The 25,997-nt window shown below is 38.3% G+C and overlaps 1 protein-coding gene across 4 annotated transcripts; it reads right to left on the bottom strand.

Annotated features, from left to right (window-relative positions):
* Positions 1-1,984: 1,984 nt before the first annotated feature.
* On the bottom strand, positions 1,985-25,095 carry mybpha (myosin binding protein Ha). Of its 4 annotated transcripts, none has more exons than XM_079848579.1 (14): positions 24,823-25,086; positions 23,275-23,319; positions 22,968-23,033; positions 21,988-22,119; positions 21,114-21,281; positions 16,774-16,862; positions 16,492-16,687; positions 16,184-16,323; positions 13,956-14,115; positions 9,668-9,804; positions 5,714-5,900; positions 5,437-5,482; positions 2,619-2,665; positions 2,020-2,357 (listed from the first exon to the last, which is right to left on the bottom strand). In XM_079848579.1, the coding sequence occupies exons 1-12, from the start codon at positions 25,013-25,015 to the stop codon at positions 5,451-5,453; spliced, it is 1,545 nt and encodes a 514-aa protein (XP_079704705.1). In that variant the 5' UTR covers positions 25,016-25,086; the 3' UTR covers positions 2,020-2,357; positions 2,619-2,665; positions 5,437-5,450. The 4 variants fall into 4 exon arrangements, with proteins under 4 accessions (XP_079704707.1, XP_079704705.1, XP_079704706.1 ...); XM_079848578.1 differs by having other exon boundaries at positions 2,068-2,357; positions 9,668-9,837; positions 24,823-25,072; XM_079848581.1 differs by lacking the exon at positions 23,275-23,319 and having other exon boundaries at positions 1,985-2,357; positions 24,823-25,095.
* Positions 25,096-25,997: the final 902 nt, after the last annotated feature.

Genomic DNA, 25,997 nt, shown 5'->3' with positions numbered 1-25,997 from the left:
GAAATCATTATAATACAGCCATATATTTACTTTACCTTTCGAGTCTTTTGTTCATTTGTCACGTGACAGACGCAATGAACATGAATGACTCATCACTACAGTCTTAAAGTTCTTTTTTGTATGCCTGCTTTCTTTTGACCCGTGTTAGAATTACCTTGAGAGACTTTTTATCCTGATCTTTTGACCTGCTTGTTAGGGAACTTTGCTTTATGTTATTGGACATTTTTTGCTTGCATCAAGTCATTGTGGATCTGCGCCTACCTTGTTCAGCCCTGCTTTTTTTTTTTTTTTTTGTTTATTCAAGATGGACATTAAGTAAAGCCAGTTTGTTGTCCTCAAGTCCTGCCTCTTGTGATTCTCTGCAATTTGGGCCCACACAGCTCCATAGTGTAGTGGTTAGAGCTCTCGGCCATCAGCAACCCTAGTTGTGACAAGAATATGATACTTGGGTTCACTGAAAGATTCATATTTTTCTCACATGTATTTGAAACATTAATGATGGACTGAAGTGTACTGCAGCTGAACGTCCACTTTCAGCACATTTACACAAAAAAGACAATGTCTTCTATAGTATATTTCTTAAGTTTTAAACCAAAAATCATTTTGACGGTTATTATATCTAACAGAAGTTGTTAAATTGGACAGTTTTAAAAAGATAAAAGTGGGAAGTCACATTCAGCCCAGCCTCCTGATCTGGCATGTGGTGAACCAACAGGATGTAGGCTAAGCAGAGGTTTTAACAATTCTGCTAGAGGTGGGGCTGCAACAAACCTAAAGTGTTTTCTCAGAAAACATCCCGGAAATGATAATAATAGTTGCCCATTCTTACTTAGAGGTTGATATTTGAAAACCCAGAGTCTGATGGGAACAACAGTACCTTGCTGTTTGCTGTTGTTCTCGGCAACATCTGCACTAAAACGTTGTCGCTTTGTCAGTTTACACAATCTCACAAAGTTCCTTTATAATCGACAAAGCTGCAAACAATGCACAATAAATCTCTTACTTACATAGTGTCTAGGCCTACACTTTGTTTGTTAATGAGAGGTTTCGTGAGCCTGTATAACTCAGCATTGAGTAAAATCTCTGGCGCTTTGAGCGGTGAGTGGATTCTGACTATCTTAAACACCTCTGATTGGCCATTGCATTCAAGAGATCAGCAACTATATCTGTGATTGGCTACATTGCTCACTGCTGCAACGTACACATGTTGTTTAATCAACAAAGTTTAGGAGGAACACGTTCAAATGATCTATCCAATCACCACATCATTCCAACCAGCTGTCAACAATCAGTAATCAACATGTCTACCCAATCAGCATGAGTGGAGGCTATATATATGTAGCCGACTAACCTATGTTCCTCGAAAGTTTGCAGCATCCCTGCACCACCCTGTCTCACACTCGCCTGGTTTGGGCCAAATTTCAAGCTCTGAGTCCTCTCCTCGGACAGCATGCCAAATACGCACTTTACTCTATCTGATTATTTGTAAGTGTGAACTTGTAAAGTTGTAAATAGAGACATTTGATGTTCTCTGATGTTCAACTGAGGGTGCTCTTGCTTCTACCCCCGTAGAACCGGGCCTGCAATTATAAGTAGAGCTAATACTTCACTGTTTTTAAATTAGGGGAAGAGTAATAGTTTAGATTTTTTTTTTGATATACCATAACATCAGCAACAGTTAAAAAAGCACACTATTAGTAGGCTCTGACTACTGGTAAATCGTGTCACCAGTGTTGTTGACTGTGTTGTTACAGTGTTGTACAACACCAGTGTTGTTATGTTACATCTGTGTGTATTTGTAGACAGTTCCAGTTAAAGCTTGTTCAATCTATGTAAAACATTTCATACATTTAAAACCCTTCATGCCTCTGTTTCTAAATCAACCATCCTGCTGGTTTATCAGAAACAGACTAATGGTGACAGCATCCGGTGCAAATCTGGGACTTTTGAACAAAATTTGACATACAATAGGATTTTTTTTGTTCACTGCAGCACTATATCCAATAAGAAAAACAAAAAAAAGCACATTATGTTTTAATTATAATTTATAGATTATTATTTAATATTGCAATAAGATATGTGGGTTTATTATTTTATTGGAAACACTCTCAATTACAACGAGGGATTTCATCATGAATAAACAGGTTCAGACAACTAAAGTGAAACTTGAATACATGCAAGAAATATAAAACTACAAATACGTATTTTACGTAACACTAACAGGTTGTTGCTTTTAAGCCGAAAAGGAATCTATCCGCTGTTTCTTGCATTTTGTTGAAAGAATGAATCACAGAAGCGAGTCTGAGCCTCTATTATTGTGCACACTTCAGCTCGTCCTCCTGCACCACTGTAAACATCTACAACAGGAGAAAGAGAGAAGAAAGTGTGTCAGGTACCAGGAAACTCCATTCCCCAGAATGCATCTGTTAAACTACACCAAATGCACTGGATATGTGTGGGACTGCAACAGTACTGCAGGTCACTGAGACATATTTCATATTGATAGACATGCATTCAAATAAGGTTATTTCTTATACTATTCGATAAATAGTACAGGAAGAGTATTTGTATATTGGTATATTGCATAAATATTGTAGAGTCATTGTAGCTTTGCTCACCATTGTTATTCTATAGCATTATGTCCTGCTGCTCCTTAACATGAGAACTGCAAAAAACAAAAAACAATGATCATCACAGCATTACTAGTCCAACACGAGTTTAGTATAAAATATCCACAAGGTTAACAGACGGTAGCAACATGATCGTGTGAACGTTAGGGTACAACTCAGGTACAACTCAAACTAAAAGTCCATGATAACTAAGACAAACTGTGACACAGCCACTGTGGCTAGTGGTTTACTAGCCACTCAGCATTTTCACTGGCCACAATTTTGGGGATACCATGGGGAAAAATGGCCATGTAGATATTTTTAATATTATGTCATAATTTGGCAGCAGGTATATTAGGCTGCTGTCACTTTAACGCACAGATCCGTTATACTGTTACACATGAGTTTTCTTTCTCAACTTTTTACGTTCACTTAAAACATAACTGACTGTGTTTATGAATACTCAGCATTTTGACATTATTTTGTGTGTATTTGACTGTTTAAGCACAATAAGCAGCAACAAAGAACTCAATTTAGTACTGAGAGGCGGCTTTATCTGCGCACACTTAGGGTGTGAGCACAAAATCTGCTGGAATGAGTAAAATTATGCGCAATAAATGCTATATACCATGCTGAAATTCAAGCCCTGTAACACCAACAATATTCATCCGGAGCAAATGAAACGAGTGAGTGAGGGGAGGCGGGTTTGTGTGTCACTCGCTGTCTGAGAGATGAGAGAGAGAGAAAGCACAGCGGGTATCGTGTATCTATTCGGCGGAAAATGAGTATTGGAAGCGTTTCAGATATTTCATTGATATGTATCGAAGAATCTATATTTTTGACAAGACTTAATTGCACTTATTTAAGATGCCTTTTTAAAAGGCTAAAATTGAAAAATGTATATATTATATATAAAAATCCAACCCTCCAAAGTGCTAAGTAGGAATGAATGCATTAAACGCCACTGTTGAAATACACACGCATTTGGCGGGTGTTAAAGGGATAGTTCGGCCAAAAATGATATTTAACCCATGATTTACATGCACATTTTTGGGACTTGAAGGAGTGGACCCCATAACTTGACATTATAACCACTGAAAGATTTAAGACATTTTCTAAAATAACTGAAAATGTGTTCGTCTGAAAAAAGATTGACATATGCATCTCGAACGGCTTGAGGGTGAGTAAATCATGGGTTAAATATCATTTTTGGCCGAACTATCCCTTTAATGGCAAGCCTTGGTGCGTCTTTAAAATTGGCATGAAACTTAGTGATACTCTTTTCTTCCATATTGTGAAATATATATATATTATTATGATGAGTTAAATGGCTTCTTGAACAAGAAAAAAACGTAGGATGGGAGTTTGCAATTGGTGGATCTCATGTGAGGTTATTGTCCTGCCCTCACACTTGTAAACACGTCATCAGAGAAGAGAAGAGAAGAGAAGAGATGTTGCTGCAGGAGGGAGGGGAAGTTACTTTGATTAAAGATTACACATGAATAAAAAAAAATTATAATTAACGATATGCACGGATTGCAATATTCCACAATTGTAAATTGGCAATTTTGATTTGATGGTGACTTTAAGAGGGTAAACGTTTATTGTTATATTAAAAAGATGGTATGAACTTGTTATTTTTCTTCGTAACTCTTACAGTTATCAGGTTTTAGGTGTTGCTTGTGCATTCAAAAAACTAATCTTTCAGTGCTTGGGAACCAAACATGAGGTGTCAATTTGACGTCTGTCCGGCAGTGTGAGGCAATTGTCAGAAGTCATTGGTGATGTGCTGTTTTCCGCTCTCTGTTCTCTGCCAGGCCACAGTTTCATTTTTAGCCCACACAACCGCTAACAGTCACTCTGGCCTCTTTGAGTTGAAGCGGCTACATTCTCACAGTTCGCAGGCTCCTCCATGTATTGGAGTCTCACAGTGAGAAACAGCAGCCAACACATGTCAGAGACTCTCTGATAGGGATGTTAGACGCACAAAGTCTACAATAATGTTTCATCAGGTTGTTTTACGTGGGTTCCTCCATCAATTTGTTGCATTTTTTCAAATTGTTTTTTTTTTTTTATATTCATGTAACATTAGATTTTGATATAATTGCATGATGCAAATTAATTGAGTTTAAAACTAAATAAATAATAATTATAATAATAATGTTTAACTGTCATTTAAACCTGATGCTGAATGTCTTTCAAAGGTCTGAGTGGTGAAACCACAAACCGTTCCTGGAGGCATAGTGTGCATTCAAAAGGAGTTACTACATAAAAGACAAGCTTTTGATGCACATCAGCTTTATCAGCTTTATCATAGTTATTTGAGTTATCTTACAGGGTGTAACTGCATGTCCATGGTGGAAAAAACAAGTATAGTTGTTTTGAGAATCAATGTTTTTTTTTTGCAATGTGACCACAATTACTACAATAATAATGATAAAAATAATGATAGATTTTATTTCATTTATTTTACTTTATATTTTTATATTTACATACAATTTCTGTACTATGTTAAAAACAGTAAATAATATTTATATATTATTAATTAATTAATTAATTAATTAATATATAAAAAAAATTGTGTTGTCAAATCGATTAATCACGATTAATCGCATCGAACAAAAGTTTTTGTTTATATAATTATAAATGTATGTGTATGTATTTATATACACACACGCACGTGCACGCGCTCACACGCATATACTATATATAAAAATAATAACATATACACATATATAATTAAAACAAAAACTTTTATGTCAAATGAGATTAATCACGATTATGTATTTCAATGTATTTCAATCTAAACCATTTTTTATTTACTGACCTGTGCACATCATCTTATTTAGCTTTTTCTTCTTGGATGGTCACCTCTGGTAAAAGAGAAAAGCTAATTGTCATCAATTACCCATCCAGTACTCACACCCACACATTGTACATGCTTTTAAACAACTCAAATTAATCATAGTCAGCACAAAAAATGCTCGCTTGCCATTCCTTTCCAGGATAAACACCTTAAAGGATCAATGTCACTATAATCAGCTGAAAATGCAACTTGTCGCATATTAGCGTGTCAGGCAAAGAGCAAACGATCCTGTACTTACGTTTGACCTCCAGCCTACAGGCAACTGTAGCCTCACCAAGGGAATTCTTGGCCCTGCAAGTGTAGACGCCACCATCAAAGCTGGATGGTTTGCGGATTTCAAGCGAGCACACTCCCTGGTTGTTGATCTGCCTGTATTTGGGATCGTTCCCTATGAGCATCTGATTCTTCAGCCACTCGATCTTAGGCTGCAGACAAAATACATGTCATTTCAACTGATTTAGTCACAACCCAGCAAACACATTTTTATAAAGTCTGTGGCACGTTGCATTTATACTATGGCAGCGTTGCTGTCTACGTGCTCGCAATATTGTAACAACGTAGAATTGTAAGATGTGACAGGGCTGTAGCAATGTTGTTGCGCGACATTCAGCAACTGAGAGACAATGTTAAAAATAGTTTTTTTTTATGCTAGATATAGATATCCCCCATTTAGCATGTTATGTTTTGAGGATAATTTTTAATTAGTCAGATTTTAGATAATTATATACTTTTTAAATATTGTTTCTCATTATTATTTAATGTGCCTAACAGTAAATTAATTATAATCAGTGCCTGCAAGTGAACACTTTGAAGAGTAAAAATGACAGAAGGTTACGTTAATTCAAAGTGCACTTCCAAAAGTCATACATATGTGAAAAAAAAAACTAAATAAACAAATATACAAATTTCTTTTAAATATAATAAATAAAACATAAAAAGCAAAGGCAGATCAGAACATTTAATGAACAAAGGGTTAGGGTTAGGGTTAGATGTTCAACACTTTTCCTAACGGTAAGGATAAAAGAATATCCGAATACTAAAATAAATATAGCTAACATTAGCATAGAGTACTATAATTTACACAAGATCGCAAACTCCATGAATTATCAACTAACGTTATTATGTCCCTTCAGTTAGACTGAACAAATACATATCACATTAGAAAAGGAAGTTGGAGGTTGTGTTTGAATAACTACGTATCTTTTTTAGCTGAGGTAAATTAAACGCAATTAAACTTGCTCGATGAAGAATGAGACGACACACTGAGCCCAATGGTAGGTTGAAATTTAAAAGGCTGATTCACGCTTCAAGGCAGTGACGAGTACATATGTAGTCCAGTGGTTGTCTAGACACCCTAGGCACAACCTTAAGCAATGGCCCTGAACGGTGGTTCAATGTCAACACTGTGACAAAGGTTGGGTACGGATGTGCCCACGTTCTGTGTTTGCTGGGAACTAACATCAGCAAGTCATCCATTAAACTGGACCATTTCACACGCATGTTTAACACAGTAGCGTTTAAACACTCTTGCAATTAAAGAAAATCAATTTTAATAAGGTGTAATTAATACATGGATGACAAACTGAGAGGCATTTAATAACCCACAGTAATGCTGTGAACTAGCGTAACTGAAGCTATATAACCCAACTCCAGTGCTAATGCTTCCCTAGCCTCATTAATTTTATCCCTCACACACACTTAGAGGTGTCATGGTCCTTATATAAAATGTCACACGTCTCAGTCCCTGAGTTTCTGCCCACTCGTGGTTCATCAGCTGCACTGCATGGGTCAAATTTACAGAGGCATTTCAGCATTCTGTTAGCACATACTGTAGCATTATGATGCTAACTGAGGTCCCACTGCTCCATGGGTAACTTTCCAGAAAAGAGAAACATAGAGCTCCTCTGGGATCTAATACCTTTGGTTCTACACACATACTGAGTCCACAAGATGCTATTTTTTTTTCAGACATCAAGCTAGCACAGAATGGCTAATGCAAAGGTGTTTTAGGGAAGATTGAGATGAGGTCTTAATTAACGTACACTCCTTCATGAACTAAGCATGTTAATGTTTAACTCCAGTGAAAACTTGTCTAAGTAAAATCACTTTGAACAGCTTGATTTTAGCAGTTGAATGCTAGTTGATGCTCATTCAGGCTAATGCTAAAGCTTTACAGGAAATAATGACGAGTTACAGTAGCCAAGCTGAAGCTATAACTATGTTAGCTATGCTTTTGAGGACAATGGATGTCAAAAATAGATCTTCAGTTGGCAGATATGGGAATGCACAACAGATCGTAGCAGGGATCTTGCTAATCGAACATCTGATTATTCTGTGCTGATCTTATATTTTCGAAAAAATGTAGCATGTGTTGTTCAAAGACTATGCTAGTCAACTTGCTGACTTTCACATGGCAGTATTAAAGGCTCAATGACAAATAAGACTGTCTGAGATGAATTAATACATCTGGACAATGAACATCATTCTTTTGCCTTATGAAAACAATTTTCAATGGGTGGAATAATGTAACATAACAATCCTGTTGAGGAAACAATTACCATGTAGCTCCACTGGGCCAAATAGTTCAGAGCCAGGTGAGGAAGTGCATTTCCAGTACATAATCTTTCTTTCTCCAGTGTTTAGTTTCTGTACATTTTCACACTGTCACCAACTCTTGTGTCTCAGACGTATCCTGATTTTGTAGCACCAAAGTGAAAAAAGTAAGTTTAACAGTGTCAACTGGTCCAGCTAAACATGATGGATAGGCACAGTTTCACAACGATGGTGGAAAATAATCTATGGCATCCTCATATGAAGTACATCATGATGTTCTCCAGTGGCTTTGACGGATTTAGGTTTCCAACTTCATCCAAAAAACCTCAAGACACCCTGGAACTGGTTTTGTGCCAAATAGAAATTGAGCCCTATCATGACAATCTGGAGCAAGGTTTTTTGAACGTCACAGTCTTTATATAAAATTCACTAAATTGACTCTGTGATTTTCTCTCCCCTTCTGACAATGAGGAACTTTTTCATGCATTTGTAACATCTAGACTTTACTATTGCAATAGAGTTTTAGCTGGGTTACCAAAGAGCTCAAATAAACACTTACAAAGAGTTCAGAATGCAGCTGCACGAAGGCTAACTCGCCATAAAATGAGAAATCACATTACACTGATACTCAGATCTCTGCACTGGCTGCCTGGATCATTCAGAATTGAATTCAAGATCATCTCATTATTCTTTAAATGTCTTCATGGTACTTCATGGATCAATATACCTTTCTAATAAGTTGAATAAATATTCTCCAGCAAGATAGCTCCGAACGTCCAATAGTAACTTGTTGGTTGTACCAATAACACGGCTGAAAAATGGTGAGTCAGCCTTTAGTCATTTCAGTCCCAAGCTATGGAACTCTCTTCCTGACAACCTGAGCAACTGACTGTCTGCACTTTTAAAATGTCTTTTTTAAAAAGTGCTATATAAATAAAGCTTCACTTAGTAAAGTAAACTCTGGAAGAGAGTGTATTGCTTGGAGTATGTTGTAAATACTACACCCATTCTATCAAGGAAGCCATAACTGTGTTCTTGAACATGTTATGTTCTATCATGGCTTTGAAGGTTTTAGATTTTAAATCCAACATGCCCAAGAGACCCTGGACATCTCTGGAACTTTGTTAGCACAAAATGAACAGCAGGCCGCATCACTGCAAGCTTTAATGAACAAGAATTTTGGAGTGTCCTAGAAGACTGCCTCATCAGGATTTGCTTTCAGCCCAGTTTTTGCATCCATCACAGCTGTTCTCGAAACTTGATTCTATGTCCCCCTCCTTGGGAATGACAGGCTAACATAGTCCCCACATGACTGTTTACCAGCTGGCTTTAGTGGTCAGCAGGAACGACCAACATCACTGTGCTTTTTGTGCCTTATGACTACAGCTATGGGTATAATTAAGCTATTTATTGAGCTTGAACCCAAGGACGTTTGGATATGTTGATACCATCGTTGGATTATTAACAACTGTTGTTTGAATTACAACGATACTCTTTCAGAAGTATATTTGTAGCGACTCATCAGCTAATTCCTGGCTCCAAACATTTAGCTACTGGTTAGTACATTGTCCATAATATAAAATGTAAAAGGAGGGCATGGGGGACTATACCAAATCAGCAGAAGAGAGATCATCCATACCTTTGGACTGCCTCGGACTGCACACAGTAGTTTAGTGTTGTATCCCACAGTGGCAGCTCTGTCGTTGAGGAGAGCTGTGAACTTGGGAGCCTCACTGAAATCGTGCTCCTTGTACTCTGGTGGTTTGTAGACAATACCTACAGGACAGGAGACAACAACCTCAGCCGGTACTGACAGTTGTCCGGAGGGTACAGCTGTTACATGACATTAGGACTATGGATGTGCAAAGCTACAGGTTTTAAAATCCAAGTCGGTTTCCAATCGGACACGTTCCTTAGAAGGGGTGCAATGCAAGTTGCAACAGCAAAATATGTCCGTCTAAATGTTTATGGCTGTAGCACCTATGAATTTAAGACATGGGTGTCCAATCCTGCTCCTGGAGGGCCAACACCTGGCTGGAAGTTTCTAGTGATCCTTAAGACCTTGGCTGTATCCAACATCATTCCTCTACCCTCATTCACTATTCCCTACATTACACCACTGATATGATATAGTCCATTTGAATGAGTGAATGAAATTGAGGGAGCAAATTCATTCACCGAAATTCTCAGAGCATGTGCATTCTTTAGCAGCTAGCTTTTAATTGTACATTGGTTGAATACTCATTGTAGAGGTGAATTGAGGGATTGAATGAGTGAACTTGATAATGTCCATTATGGTTTCGGACATCATTACAAATGGTAGTCCCTTCTAATAGTGCACTTTATGGTAATACTTTATTTCGATAGTCCACTTTAGACATTCTATTGACTATAAGTAACTTTGCAACTTCATGTCAACAACCAGTCATTAGAGACGTTCTGCTTAAAGGGAGACTATATGCTATAAGTAGACGTTCTGCTTAAAGGTGCTCTAAGCGATGTTGGGTGACGCCACTTCTTGTTGACGTTTGAAGTATTGTCAAACAAAACTGAGGCAAGCTTGACCCTCCCTCCTCTTCATCCCGTCCCCTCCCCCTCCCTTCCATGCTTCCCGAAACAGTCATGAACGAGTCGGAGGCTTTTCCGATGTAAATTCGGGACTTCGCGCGTTCCTTCTCCTTTTCCCTCTTCTTTGCTATTTGTTCGTCGGAACGCTGTCTCTTTGGTCGTGTGTCGGCCATATCAAAATTCAAGAGAATATAATTCTTACGTTAGTCATTGTCGTTGTCTAGGACATCTCTCCTCTAGCTAACTTCCCTCTTCATGCTTCTCTCTCCTCCACTCCCCACACCCCCCTTCATGTGCACGCGCACTAACCCCCCAACCCCTACCCCCAAATCATTCTTGTCGGTTATTGGCTGGAACACTGTGATGTTTCGTGGGTCCAGGCTGGGCCAGTTTGTTTTTGTTGCCGTTTGTGGAGCCTGGGCTGTCTACAGAGACCGTGTTTTTTTACAGTGTGTTCAGGGGACAGGCAGCTAGCGGATAGTGAGGAGATGTTTGCTGTATGTGACAAAAAATGTTTTGGCCTAAAAAACGCGTGACATCGCTTAGAGCACCTTTAATATCTGCTAATATATTATGATATTTTATTAGATTTGATGGTCCCCCAGCAGACATTCAACTGACTATAAGTAACTTTGCAAGTATACTGTATGCCAACATATACAGTCTGCTTCTATTCTAATGAGAGTTATTTGACATTACTTTAGACATTAGTTAATTATAGTTAGTAGAATGTCTAAAGTGTACAATCGAAATAAAGTGCAACCCACTACATAAGGATTTCGGACACTCTTTGATTAGCTGGTACAGGTGTATTTAAGGTGTATTTAATTAGGGCTGAAGCTAAACTCTGATGGTGGCCCCCTCCAGGAGCAGGACTGGACCCCCTTGATTCAAGGCAGTGGTCTCTAACTCAGCTCTTGGTGGGCCACTGTCCTGAAGAGTTTAGCTCCAACCAGCTCTCTAACCTCTCTTACCTACCTGGAAGTTTCTGTCTGAAACCATAGTGGCACGAATGCACTCTTTCAGTCTCATAATGCACCACAATAACGAGTGTACAACTGATGTAGGCTCAACGGCTAGAGAATACCCAAAGTGTACTGTGAAAGTCGTGTCAAATGAATGATCGCGTCTGACCAGATGGCGAATCATCCATCCATCCATCCATTTTCCAAACCGCTGGTCCAATGTGGCGACAGTGTAATATCATAAAGGTATACATTTATTTTTAATTGATTATTATATTTGTTTAATTAAGGTTTATAAATGCTAGTTTCCATAACAGAGTTCCAGATCATTTTTTTCATTACTACTGGAGCTGCCAGTTTGCTAAGTTTCAAATGATTATTCAACAGCAAGCACAAATTATGCAAAAGCAGCAGCAGAATCTCACTTAGTGTCCGAATTCACTTACTCGTTTTTATTCACTCCTTCAAGTGGACTATATTAGTGGAGTAATGTTGGGAATAGTGAAGAGGGTATAGGGGGTGATTTCGAACACAGCTTAGTAATCCTGAAAACCTTGATTAGATCAGATGGGTTTTAATGGGATAGGTTGGAGCTAATCTGCAGGTTAAAGACCACTGATTTAAGGGGAAAAGAGGTTGATTGCCCGATGAGTATGCTAACTGTATAACAGCTAAGGCATTGCAAGCTGCTAGCATGGTAAAGCACTAAACATATCAAAAACATATCATCATCATTGTGTTCATAAACATCAAAATGGAAAAAAAGAAAGAAATTTAGGTAAATTATTTGATCTCACTAATCAGCTAGAACTTTCTTGGGTGACAAGTTGAAAAGTTGACCATTGTGACACCTCCCTAATTGTTATATTAATACATAATTTATATGCAACAAAGATAGCATAGAATGTGCTAACCTAAAAGCCTTGTGCTTGCAAAAAGCTTTTGGCTCAGGATGGAAGGTTACAACAGGCTGGAAGATAAGAAACGTCACCAGCTCAGTGTCAGCTACTTCAGGATGTAACAGCTATACTCATGCAGAGAGATGACTAATGCATGTTGCTAAATTATTGTCAGTTTTGCAGCACAGCAGCGTAATCCATTTTATTATGCAGACCCCATGTACCACTGATGTGAGGAACGATAACTGTCATTAGCACTCAAAGCTGAGCCAAGTCTTATCTCCACACAGTGAGAACACTTAGTGCTGTCAATGTGTGCTGCCAACAAAAACTCACGTTTTTTTTTCTCAGTTAATTTAGGAACAGTTAATTTAGTACAAGTTATTAATATAAATTATATCAATAAGTAAGTTTATTTGTAAGCTGTTTGCATCTTGCCATATAATAAAGAATGTGAGGTTGACCCTCTTTTTTAATATTTTTGTGGAAAACCTGTAATTTTTTTTCTTGATTCTTTGACGGATAGAAATGTCAAAAGAACAGCTTTTATTTGAAATATTAATATTTTGTAACATTATAAAAGTCTTTACTGTCACTTTTGATCAATTTAATACATCCTTGCTAAATACAAGTATTGATACAATACATTTAAAACATAAATCTTACTGACCTCAAACTTTTGAACGGTGTATGTGTATAGCTGTACGTCACACACACACACACACACACACCTGACTATACATCATTTTTATTTTATTTTAAAGTGTCAATTTTCTATGTTGCATGACAACCACAAACAGCCTGCAGTTATGATAGTGAATTTAATTACTTAGTGGAAGAATTGTTTATTGTGATTGTTGTATTTATTTCTGTCATGGCAACTCTCCATGTGTTTGGCTTAGTAATGGATATGACAGTGTTGATATATTTGGTCTTGGCTGAATAGTTCTGCTACGCTGCTGTTGCTGCTGCAGAACAAGTACGGGACTTGCTACTGCCAATACATACATGGTAAGCAAATAAGACATGCAGCTGCTGTACAATATAGTACACATGAATTACTCGTAGCAGATCGATACAGGTGGAGCTGGGGAAGGTGGAGGGTTTCTGAAAGTGCACTGCAACTGCTACAGCAAATGCCGACCAAATATTTGAAGGTTGAGCAGCGAGTTCATTGGCTACTGATTCAACAGGAACCAAACAGCTGTTTCCTAGAGAATGATGTGATTGCAAGCAGATTGAGTTAAGTACTATCAGACTGCGTCATCTAGAGTTTCATGACAGATCTTTGTATTTATTGAACATGGTTGTATTTTATCCTTCTATTGCCAGCAATAAGCCACCCAAGACCATAGATTAGTAATTTTACCTCAGTCAAGCCATGTAATGCATGAATTATTGTTTTCATTTACTTTTCTTCAGAAACCAAGTTAACTTCACCTAATGGGAGAAGTTTGAAGTGCCATAAAACAATAATGTTGTGACGTCACCTCACCTGTTTTCTGAATATGAGCAGCATCTTTCGTTACAGCAGCAGTCTCACTCTTTCCAACCTTGTTTTCGGCAAAAACTCTGAAGGTGTATACATTTCCCATCACAAGGTCAGTGATTGTGGCGTTCAGCCTGTGGAAGTGCTCGAGAACCGTGAACCAATCCTGCCAAAAACAGTAATACTTTTAGTATGACAGGACATCACAGACTATCACTAAATTGAGCACAAGCCAGGGAAATATTTCCCTGTGGGTTCCATCCGATAAATAAATCGTAAACAAAGTGCTTTGGCAAAAGTGCTTTTAGATGAAGTGTTTTTGTACTGTACAGTATGTTCTCTAGACATCTTGTATTCCCATCAAACTAGCAGTTTATATCATGATTCACATCATGACAGTCAGAGTTATGAGATGTCATCATGGAACTCTCTCTCTCTATCTGTCAGCACTTTACACATTCCCAACCTGATGATCTCCCGCCAAGAAGTCATCTGACCCATGCCTCGAACACCCAGATACAAGCTTATAGATAGACGCGTCATGTCCATATACAGAGTCTCAAGACTCTTCGTTTAGATTTACAGACTTGACAGGAGGCTAAATTAAGCCTTGCTTAAGTATGACGACATACATCCCACTTTAAAAAACAAACAAAACAAGAAAAACATGTTTTGAGAAGGATTCACTGCTTACTGTCAGTTTTCACTGTGGTAAGTGGATGTGGTTCAAAGCATTCACACATCTGCCTGAAGTTACCTAATACAGATTTTCGAAATATTGACCGTCACCTTCAGCAGGTCAAACTCAGTATTACGGTATATATAAGCTGATTTTGGTGGCTTTGTATGGATTTTTCTGATTTGTATTTTCTCTGTATTTTCTATGCATCCCGGCTATCAAAATAAATAAATGAATTAATTCTATAGTTTTTAATAAGGAGAAACTCACACAGTGGGTTTCAAATTAAATGTGGAATACAGTTAAATATTCCGCTGTTAAATTTACCCGTCACAAAATCGGCATGGGGAAATCTTTTGCCCTCACGCTAAATTCTTGATCGACTTAAACTTGTCTAACAATGGTAATGTGGCTGCATCTTTAGGTTAGGGAAATATATTAGTTAGTGCAATAAATATATTAAATATATAATATATACAATTACATTTTTTATTTTATTTTATGATTTTACACTAAATGTGGGGCCATAGGCGAAGTGTGTGTAAGGCTGGGCCACGGATTCAAGACTATTTTATCACTCAAACCACTGACTAATGCTGCTTCTGATTGCTTTTAGAGGGAAAAGCTGCCCATAACAACTGGTCGATGAGCAGTAATAATAGCATATTGGAGAAACAGATTAGATGATTGCGCTCTTGAGAGCGTCAAAGGTTTCTATTTGCAGTGTTGAGCAATGTAGCCAATCACAAACATATCTGTTGATTTATTGAAGCAAATCAGACGTGTTTAAATTAGAATCCACTCCCCATTCAAAACGCCTGAGTTTTTGTCCAGTGCGGAGTTCCGCATTCTCACAAACCCTCTCTTTATAAGTTAACTTAACAAACAAAGTGTATACATTATGTAGGCTAAATCAGAGATTCATTGTGCAGTCAGCTTAATTGATTAGTGGAGCTTTGTGAGATCGCAATGAATTGAGATGTGTGACAGCTTTGCAGTCATTATAAAAGGAACGCTCTTTGCATGCTTTCTAGGCGATATAATCCATTCAGAATTTAAAGAAAACTTTTTGCTGCCTTAGGTAAAGCAATGGTTATTTATGGTAGATTCGAACCGCCATGTCAAATAGCATACAGTAGGCTATGCTTGCTTTTCTTCTAATTATAGTAGTTTGTGAACATAGCCACTTTAATAACAAATCGTTTATCAAGAGCGTTGATAAGCTACACGACATGTAACTATTTCATGACACTCTACTTTAAATGTGTTTTTAAGGAGGAAGCGCATCTAAATGACCTCTGATGTGGGACAGCCCAGATCTGCAGGACTCATGTGATTAAAACTAGCTCCATTTAATTTCATGTTATGTTCATTTTATGTTAGATAACATACAGTTTATTAAAGTGCAATTTTTCTCACCCCAAATAACATTGTTCCTTAGATAAATAGGGAAGTACTGTAGTTAATTTTCTGAGAGCGGAACTGATGGACGATGTGCTTGCACATTGTTCTTACGTTACTAGCTCTATTAATGTGCCAATAATGAGTTTCTTACTCCAGTTTTCTTGTCAGCCTTCTGAATGGTGTATCCAGTGATCTCAGTGTTGCCGTTGTCTTTGGGAGGGGTCCATTCCAAAGCTGCATTAAAGCCCCAAGAGTCGACGAGCTTGACAGATGCAGGAGGACCAGGCAGATCTACACACAACCATTAAAAATGATTTAGCCTCCTTAGTATGGATCATTTTACACTGTGAGGTCTTACTCTGTACACAGAGGTGTCAAGGAATGGACTAAGAATGAAAATGCAAGGGAGACAGAAATAGCCAAGGTCCAAGAAGAGCTCTAGATCATAGCATGTCTCACCGACAATCTGAATTATGAGGGTAGCCTTGTCCTCGAAGCTATCGATCTTCACGGTCATCTCATAGCTGCCAGAGTCGTCTCGCTCAGCCTTGCGGATAAACAGGATGCTATCCTTGTCGCTGTTGCGGATATTTATCTTCTTCGTATCCAAAGGCTGGCCATCCTTGGTCCAAGATATCACAGGTTTAGGTTTGCCCTACAAAACAGAGAATTATCGAACACATTAGAGCATACAATAAGCACGGCTCTGTTTGACATATACATATAAAAATCTGAACTTACACAGAATGGGATAACAAGATTGATCTTTTCGCCAACATGCTTGACGTATCTTGACCTCAGGGCACGGGGCATGCGGATCTTGGGTCGATCTGAAAAAAAAAAAAAAAAATACAAGAGCAAATTTAGATGTATTACTTTTGAGATCATATTAGATTAAAACGGTCTTATATGAGCTGTTTTTGTTGGCTTGTATTTTCAACAAACAAAACAAAATAAATTAAATTGGGCTTATTTTGAAATGCATAAAGTGTTAAATTACACAAACTTACTTTCCTAAATTTGAAAATGGAAAACTCATAAAATATAAAACATATTTAATGCTTACACAATTATTTAAATGGGTTAATGATTAACTTCATTTCGACAGGTTTATTCTCGCCATTCTGTATATTGGAGAGAGCACATGGCACCGTGTCTTAGGTCACTGGAGTGCATCCAGAAATAGATCTATGAGGAATGCCAGACCGTCTGCAGGTCAACAGCCTTCATATTACAGGACAGTCTCATCCTCATTACTAGTTGCGAGGATGTCTGTTGGTGAAACTTTTGACTTTCTCCGTCTATACCAGTGGTTCCCAAACCCAACATCCATCTGCGTACCCCCTCTCTTCCACTTAGACTGCAGTCACACCTTTTCCATTAAGGGACAATATTTGCCCCCTTAAATTGATTTTCAGGTGCATTTTTTAACTTTATAAAGGCAGAGTTTTTCTAACACTATTAAAGGACAAACTACATCTAGATGTATTTACACACTGTGTAATGCTGCTCAGAGGAGGCTTGAATGCAATTATGTTATAAATAATGTTATGAGAATGTTTTAAATAAAAAAATAAAAAACTGTTCAATAGAGAAATATGAAGTGGTGGTAAAAATGAAGTGATACGTTGACATATTAAACTAAAACCACCAATAGGTGATGGTAAGTCACTGTCTTAATAAGTGAGTCCTAAGTTGCTTCTCATGTCTTATTTTTGCATCCCTTTCCTCATCTCCTTTTCTTGTGTCTTAGCTCCACCCCCTTAGGATGCGAGGGAAGGATTCATCTGTGCATTCTCGCTCATGACTCCTCAGGAAGCTTCCTCACTTCTCGTTCCTTGTCTCCCCCCAGGGCAATTAGAGAATTGAGATGTCCTTTAAGATGGCTGAGTACAATTGATTTCCAGGTGACGGGCTGGAGGACGGAGGAGCGAGGAAATGAAGAAGCATCAACTTGAGTATTGAGAAGCACCCTTGCCTTGTTACTGAATAAATGAATGAATGAATGCATCAATGGGTGCTTCTCAATACTCAAATTGAGGCTTCCTCGTTTCCTCCCTCCTCCGTCCTCCAGCCCATTACCCAGAAACCGATCAAAGTAAGCCATCTTGAAGGAAATCTCAATTCTCTAATTCCACCGCGAGGAACGAGGAGTGAGGAAGCGTCCAGAGGAGTGTCGAGTGAGGATGCACAGGTGTATCCTATGTAGAAGTCTTTCTTGTCGAGAAATCCGACTCGCGCATAAATTCTCCTCTCCCTTCACGTCTGTCACAATAATTTTAATTTATGCTTTTCCTTTGCAGGTTTATTAAATCATACACATCACACATGGGCATATTGCTTTATTATTACTTGCTTTATTATTATTTATTATGAATTTCTTAAATAACCAAACTTCAAGGCCAGATCCCTTGAGCACAGCTGATGACATTGTGAAGTGACGCTTGAGGGATCAAGAATAGTCCAATATACAAATAAGCTTCCCTTCGATTCCTCTGTCCTTATACAGTATTATTTCCTTGAGTCCTTCCCTCGCATCCAAAGGGGGTGGAGCTGAGACGCGAGTAAAGGAAACGTGGATGCACAAATAAGAAATGAGACGCACCCCAAGTGTATTTATGAATGGGTCATTGAATTATTGACTCTTACGATTTGTTCAAAGGCGCAGATTCGTTCACTAACGAAACACTGCTGTGTTGCGTGGAAACAGACAACAGTTTTGCTGTGCTTACTTCATTGTAAAAAATATTAAACAATACTGACAACATTGTGTTTAAAATGTACATCACCTAATATAATCTTTTTGTTTGTTGAACTGTTCAATGTCACATTTGCAATTGTGCAGATATTTGGGAAAAAATGCATTCTTGCACGTATAAATATCAACATTAAAATCAAATCGTCTTAAATCGATCTCTATGCACAGTTTCTGTCTATATTTGTTCTTCATGCTAGTAAGTGCTAAAACCCCACTTTTACAAAGGTACATTGTCAAAAACAGCACTAATGTACTCTGCACACAACCTATCATGCACGGTGCTCATGTGGATGCAGTCAGTTTTGGCCACAAAAGATGAGGTGATTTGATTGGACGTCATGTATTTGACCTTTTACGGCACTACATTTTTTCTGTTTTTACCCATGTTTCGCCTGTTCAGTACATCAGTTTTAATGTTATTTTAAGCTGGGGTAGAATTAAATGAACAGCAAAGCCTTCAAAAACATTTTATCCAGGTATTCACTCTGTCATCTCACATACCCCAGTTTGGGAACCACTGCTCTAGACAACCATGTGCCACCCAGGACCTTTGACGTCTCTGATCTAAATCTCTATTAGCTGTCCTCTCTGAGCACATCTGTTACCATTAGGGTACAGCCTCCCAAATCTATCCCACCAGACCTCTAATCCTTACTTCCCAGGACTCCAAAGTTCGATCATCATTACAGGAAACAATTGACGCTTTTGGAGCGACATACATTGCTGAGCTGACATGCTGGCATAATGCTTGATTTGGGTGGCACTGTGGGACGGCACAGTTGGCTTTGAAGGTTCACATTCAGCTCAACTCCGGCTTACTATACCATACCTGACCTACTTTCTCAAATGCCTGTGCTTGTACGTGTGAAAAACCTAATCCTGCTTCTTCGATCCCTTTTTGCAGTCCGTGTTCGGATATGTAATCCTGTGTGATGTCTTGAATGGCTGCCACACACCACAACATTCACCTGCTAAACCCAAATGGATGAACAGATCGTTCCTGTTTGGTTCTCCAAGCCAACATGCCTCCATATCTCTTTTTGGTCAGGATTGTTTGACCTATTAACAACATGAGTTGATTTCAGAATCTTATGTGGGTATTTGATTGCTTGGTTTAAAAATGGTCCTAGCATTACGCAAATGTACTTTACAAAACAAATAACAGTCAAAACACACAGAATTAATCCAAAACACAACAGCCAGCTGGCCATGTCAGCCTGGAAAGCCAGATTTGTAAAACTCTTACTGCCCCCCTCAACCACAGGCCCTGAACATTTGTCTCAGTTGTCCTCTCTTATCAGCGACCCTGGCTATTTCTGATGTCTGATTCGATATAATTGATATCTAATTGTCTGAGCAATTCCAAATTTATAAATAAAAGTAACAAATAAAATAAAAAATCTGTTAAATATTAAAGTTTTTTCTTACTGTGTGCAGGGTTGCCCGGTCTGCGCAACCAAACTAGCCCAATGGCCAATCAAAAAATAGCCCAAAATATCCAAATGCGGTGTTCACTACTGAATTTGAAGGTTTGAGGGTGTTGGAGCGCCAAAATTGTACGCTCCGGGGGGTTGGAAATCAATTAGCAGGAAAAAAAAAATCAACACACGGTAACAACTTAAAAGTAGCCCAATTCCACGGGAAAACCACAGACTTGGCAACACTGACAGTGAGTCTTTAGTAAATCCATTCCTGACAGTAGTTTTTTCAACGCCAAAAGAGGGTTTGCGCTGATCGGGCTGTTAGTAAATCTGGCCCAATGATTCAAGGTCAAGCTCCACCAATGAAAGTGGTCAAGTGCAAGGGCAAAGAACCAAGCCCTGAATATAAACACTGTACCAGCAATGAAAGCAGTTCATACAATCCTTTAGCTAGATAAAAATTCTTATAAATATACACCATTATGCAAGTACTACACTCCATTTAGGAGGATAATCTACAGTATGTGTTTAGCTCAGATTGCACTGACAGCCCTAGGTCTTTATGTTTGTAATTTAAATGCTAATGAAAGCTCTTGTCGGCGCAAGCCAATGGGATTTATATACCCACAGCTGTTGAATCCATTGAGGGCAAGAGAGGTAGCTAAAAGCTGAGGCAGTGCACTTACCCCAGCTCCTCTCACTGTAGGGAAACACATACTGTCATCTGAGCTTCGGCAGTAAGCCACATGAGCCAGGGCTCATAGAATACACTGAAAAAGTATAACACTATGAAGTAATTAGTGTTTGAAGTAATCAGACTCTGTGAAGTAACCAGAGATGATTCGTCACTTTCATCTGTCCCCTACACATGTGGATCTTTTCAGCGATGCATAGACACTCACCCATAATCTCACGGACGGGGACGGGCTGTGGCAGGACGACAGGCTCGCTACGGCCTCCGGCATTCATGGCCACGACACGGATGTTAAGTAGGTCTCCGGTTGTCAGGCCGCTGATGACAAACCGGTTGGACGTGGTGAGTTCGGTATTGGCAGCAACCCATTCAGAAGCTGTTGAGTGTAAAAATGGATAGATGATAATATAACTTCATAAATTTTCACAAAAAACAAAAACAAATAATTTATTAAACACTTTAGCTTAATATTAAATTGGGGTAGATTTAACAGCAGTTTGACATGAACAACTTTTGTAAAGTTCGCATGATATTCCATGTACAACTAAAACAATAGTTTTTAAAAGTACAATCATAAAAGTTTTAGCATTTTAATACATTTAAAATTAATTTAAGAATTGGTCGCACCACATGACCATGTAAAATCAACTTGTGAAGGCAAGAAGGTGATTAAATATTAAACATTACATTCTCAAAATTTTGATTATACATTCATAAACGAAAATTGAAAAACCTAAAATATTGATGTGATGCGTCAACTACCCAGTTAAAGAACAAATATGAATTTCCAAACACTAGCAGTGATGTCAGTATACATCCACAAATCTAAATGTGGGATGTGCAGATACGGTGACAGTTGGTTGAAAGCATCCCTTCCTAATAGGGAGACTTACAGGGGCGAGCTATAAATCAGTCTGTGGTGACATTTTAAAGACAGGTGCTATTGCAGACTGTCACGGAACTCACTTTTCTTGTGACATCTGATAGTTCTACATGGTTCAATTTCAAGATGAAGGCATGATGATTGAAACACTATCTCTAATCTACAGAGCTTATTAGCAATACTGAGAGGATATACACACATCCTTCCTTGCAGTATTCTACAATGTATCCATCCAGTCCAGAGCCAATGTTCTCCGGGGATCTCCACTTAAGAGTGACTGAGGTATCATTGACATCATCCACGCTGAGGTTCTGAGGGGCACTGGCGGGCACTGCACATTCATTAGAGACATAAAAACAATCAATTCATATTAGAAAAACACTTTAACTTTTATAGAGATGGATGGATGGATTTGATGGATAAATGGGTGGATGGATGAATTTGGTAGATTAACTGATTGAATGGATGGAAGGATGGATGGATTGGATTGATTAATTAAGTCTATTGATTTCATGGATAAATGAGTGGATGGATGGATGGATGGATGGATGGGGTTGATGGATGGTGGGGGTTGACGGATGGATGGATTGGGTAGATGGATTAGGTGGATTGCTGGATTGGGTGGATGGATTGGATGGATTTATTGGGTGGATATATGGATTGGGAGGATGGTTTGGATAGATAAATGGGCAGATGGATTGGATTGATTAGCTGGATGGATAGGGTTGATTGGATGGATGGATGGGTGGAGTCCATTGGATGTATGGTTAGATGGATAGATGGGGTTGATGATGATGGATGGATTGGGTGGATAGATGAGGTTGATTGGATAGATGGATGGATGGATGGATGGATGGATGGATGGATGGATGGGTGAATGGATTGAGTAGATGATGGATGGATGGATGTTGGATGGGTGGTTTGATTTGATTGATTGATTGATTGATTGATTGATTGATTGGATGAACTGGGTGTATGGATGGATTAGGTGGACTGATGGATGGATGGATGGATGGATGGATGGATGGATGGATGGATGGATGGATGGATGGATGGATGGATGGATTGGGTGAATGGATGGATTAGGTGTATTGATGGATGGATTGTCGGGATGGATTGGCTGAATGGATAGATTAGTTGTATTGATGGATGGATGGATTGGGTGGTTGGATGGATTACCTGCTGGAGGAGGTGGTGTTGGTGGTTTAGGGGGTTCTTCTACAGGTGCAGCTTCAGCAGGAGCAGCTGATGATCAAATATGCAAGATTATTCGGATTCAAAGTTATATTTATTCAAATGCGTCATGGATTTTACTGCCTATATGCCGATAAAATCATAACACAAAATATTTGAGACTGAATGCGACTGAGACTGAACTGTAGCCTTATGAAATGCCATTTTCTAAAGGGTGCAAGTCAAATTACAGTGTCTGTATCCAAACTGAAATCGAACAATTAAAAATGATAGCAAAAGCACAATTATTTACCCTCAACTGGAGCATTAGTGGAAGGAGCAGCTTCATCAGCAGGACCTAATAGCAAATCATTAGTCTTCCATTAGAGCAGTGCTACTCAGGAGAAATCGCTAGATACCATTTTGAATAAACAGTCTTTTTTTTTTTTTTAGTAATGGTAGTTTAGCGTCATGGAGCAACAGTTGCAGGAATAGCACCTTCTTCTGCAACAGAAACTTCAGCAGATAAATATACTTATCTATTGCCCTCATGAAGCAGTCACAGCAACTGATTTTTAAGAAAATTCAGGTGAAAAGTCATGCCATATCAGCATGTCGTGAGACACACTCTTCCACCACAAGCTAATCTTGATTTGACCACACATATGGTTGGTGATTAGTAGTTTTTGCACTCAGCACAGCAAGCCAGTTTACTGAAGACGTAACAACAGGTGAGGGGAACCTGTTTTGACCCTAAATGAAAATTTGAAAACTGAATATGAAACATGATCTGAACATTGATATGCTTATATAATGCTATTTCTAATGCAAAAGTGAAGTAAATTTGGCAGGGCAGTGATAATCATCAGTGTTTTTGTTATAGCTTTACCCTATACCCTATGTCCCATCTTAAGGGGCAGCAGTCTAACCCTGAGCAGCAGGGGTCGAGTCTAGCGTTACATGTTAAATAAATGTTAGAATATATTAGGTTCATGTTAGTGGATAGTCATAAATTAGAACGCTTCTGTAAGACAAAGTCCAATGATCGACAGGTGCTACAGTACATACTTATAAGGGACCTCTAGGGTTAGACACATATCAGGGAAATTTCTACATCATGTACATAATAATTTGAATATTTAGATTTGTGACAGTTCAGACTTTCGGTAGCTCATGTTGGATTCTCTTAATATATATATATATATATATTGAAATCTCCTGCATGAACATTGGAAGTTTAAGTTTCTATTTGGTAAAAGTCATGATTGAAAAGCCAACACCCAAGACCGAAGTTATCTTCCAGCAGTTTGTGGATGTTCAGAATGACAATTCCATTTTCCTAAATCAATAAAACAAATTTTAATCATTCTAAACTTGCCAAAACATCAGAGTTTTACTACAGTAACTTTAGTAACTTGGTATTAGCCGCCACTGTCTATAAATACATAAATAAATGAAAAACGGCAAAATGGATAAATATCTATTTTATTAAATTATATTATTAATTTATATGTATTATAATTTTACAGTAGCAGCAATAACTGTAGTAGGCCAACTATGATGTTATGGCAAATTATTAAGTAAATTTAGTGAAGAACATCGTCAGGTTCCCATTGAAGTGTGTGAAAGTAGTGCATGTTGTTCAGTAGGGGGTGTGAGTGAGTCCTCGAAAGTACAGATGATACATTCATTCTTTCACTGCAAGACAGCTGACAGACGTCGATGAACACAGTAGGCAATTATAAACATGACTTAACGTGATTATCAATTTTACAGTATGACTGTTAGTATTACTAAAATAATCGTTGTATTTTAAATGAGATGCCGTTATTACGGTTAGGCACACTTTTAAATTAAGTACCTTCAGGAGCAGGTGCCTCTGCAGCGGGGGCAGGTTCGGCCACTGCCTCCTCAGCCGGAGCTTCAGCCGGGACAGTCTCGGGCACAGGAGGCACCTCAGCCGGGACAGTCTCAGGCACAGGCTCTGCCAGCTTCTCCTCTTTTGCAGCAGCCTTCTTGGCTGACTTCTTTATAGGTGCTGGTTTGGCTGGCATGATGCTTGGAAGAAACTCAACAGAATTGCCGGTCTTTGAAATGGCAATGTCTTTTGGGACGTTCAATTTATACCACCTCTGAGTATGAACCTTCGGGACTCCTCCTCTTCTTTAAATAGCCTCCAGTACACAGATAAATCTGTTCTTATCAACTCGGGAATAACCCTAAACTGGTCTCACCTCATTAAAGTTATTCATAGTGGTTGGTTGACTCAGTATCATGTAGCTTTCGTGCCTAGAGTCCAATAATGTCTCACTCTTGTTTTACTTGACCATTCTCATTTTTAATATTTCATTTAATCCTACTTCTTGACATTTGGCGCCCTCATTTGTCTAAAAGTGTAACTGCAACGTGCGGTCCATACAGCAGTTACAAAATTAAGACGGTAGAGGGAGACAAACCTCAACAAGCAGAATAAAAATCTCTGACTTGAAAAGTTGTGGGTAACACTTTAGCGTGGGTAACGCACTGATACCATTCTGATTAACAAATGAGTAAGTAATAGCGCTCAGTTGAATGTGGAAGTTCACTATTAGCTATAATCAGTAACTACTAGCCTATTTTTTTCATACCCCCCAGAGAACTACTACATACAGGTTCATAATTAACATGAATAATGCATCATTTATAATAAAAGGTAACGGTAACACACTAGTAACTCAAGTGTTACTACATCCTTCTAAAGGAACTACTAATTATTTGGATCAGTATTCTAAAGTGAAAAACATGATAACTACCTAATATTGACTCAAGTCATTGTAAGCTTTTGAGATTTTTGTAAGATTTTGAATAGCAATTCCTTCCAATGGATTTATTAACACTTGAGTCATTACTAGTGTGTTCCCATGATCTTCACTTTAGAATACTGATCCAAATAATTAGTAGTTCCTTTATAAAGATGTAGTAACACTTGATTCGGGTTACCATTATATTATACATTATGCATTATTAATATTAATTATGAACCTGTATATAGTAGTC

This window comes from Squalius cephalus, assembly GCF_949319135.1.
Source record: "Squalius cephalus genome assembly, chromosome: 18".
Taxonomy (NCBI): Eukaryota; Metazoa; Chordata; class Actinopteri; order Cypriniformes; family Leuciscidae; genus Squalius; species Squalius cephalus.
The sequence above is the reverse complement of the archived record's forward strand: the minus strand, read 5'-3'. Positions and strand labels throughout refer to the sequence as shown.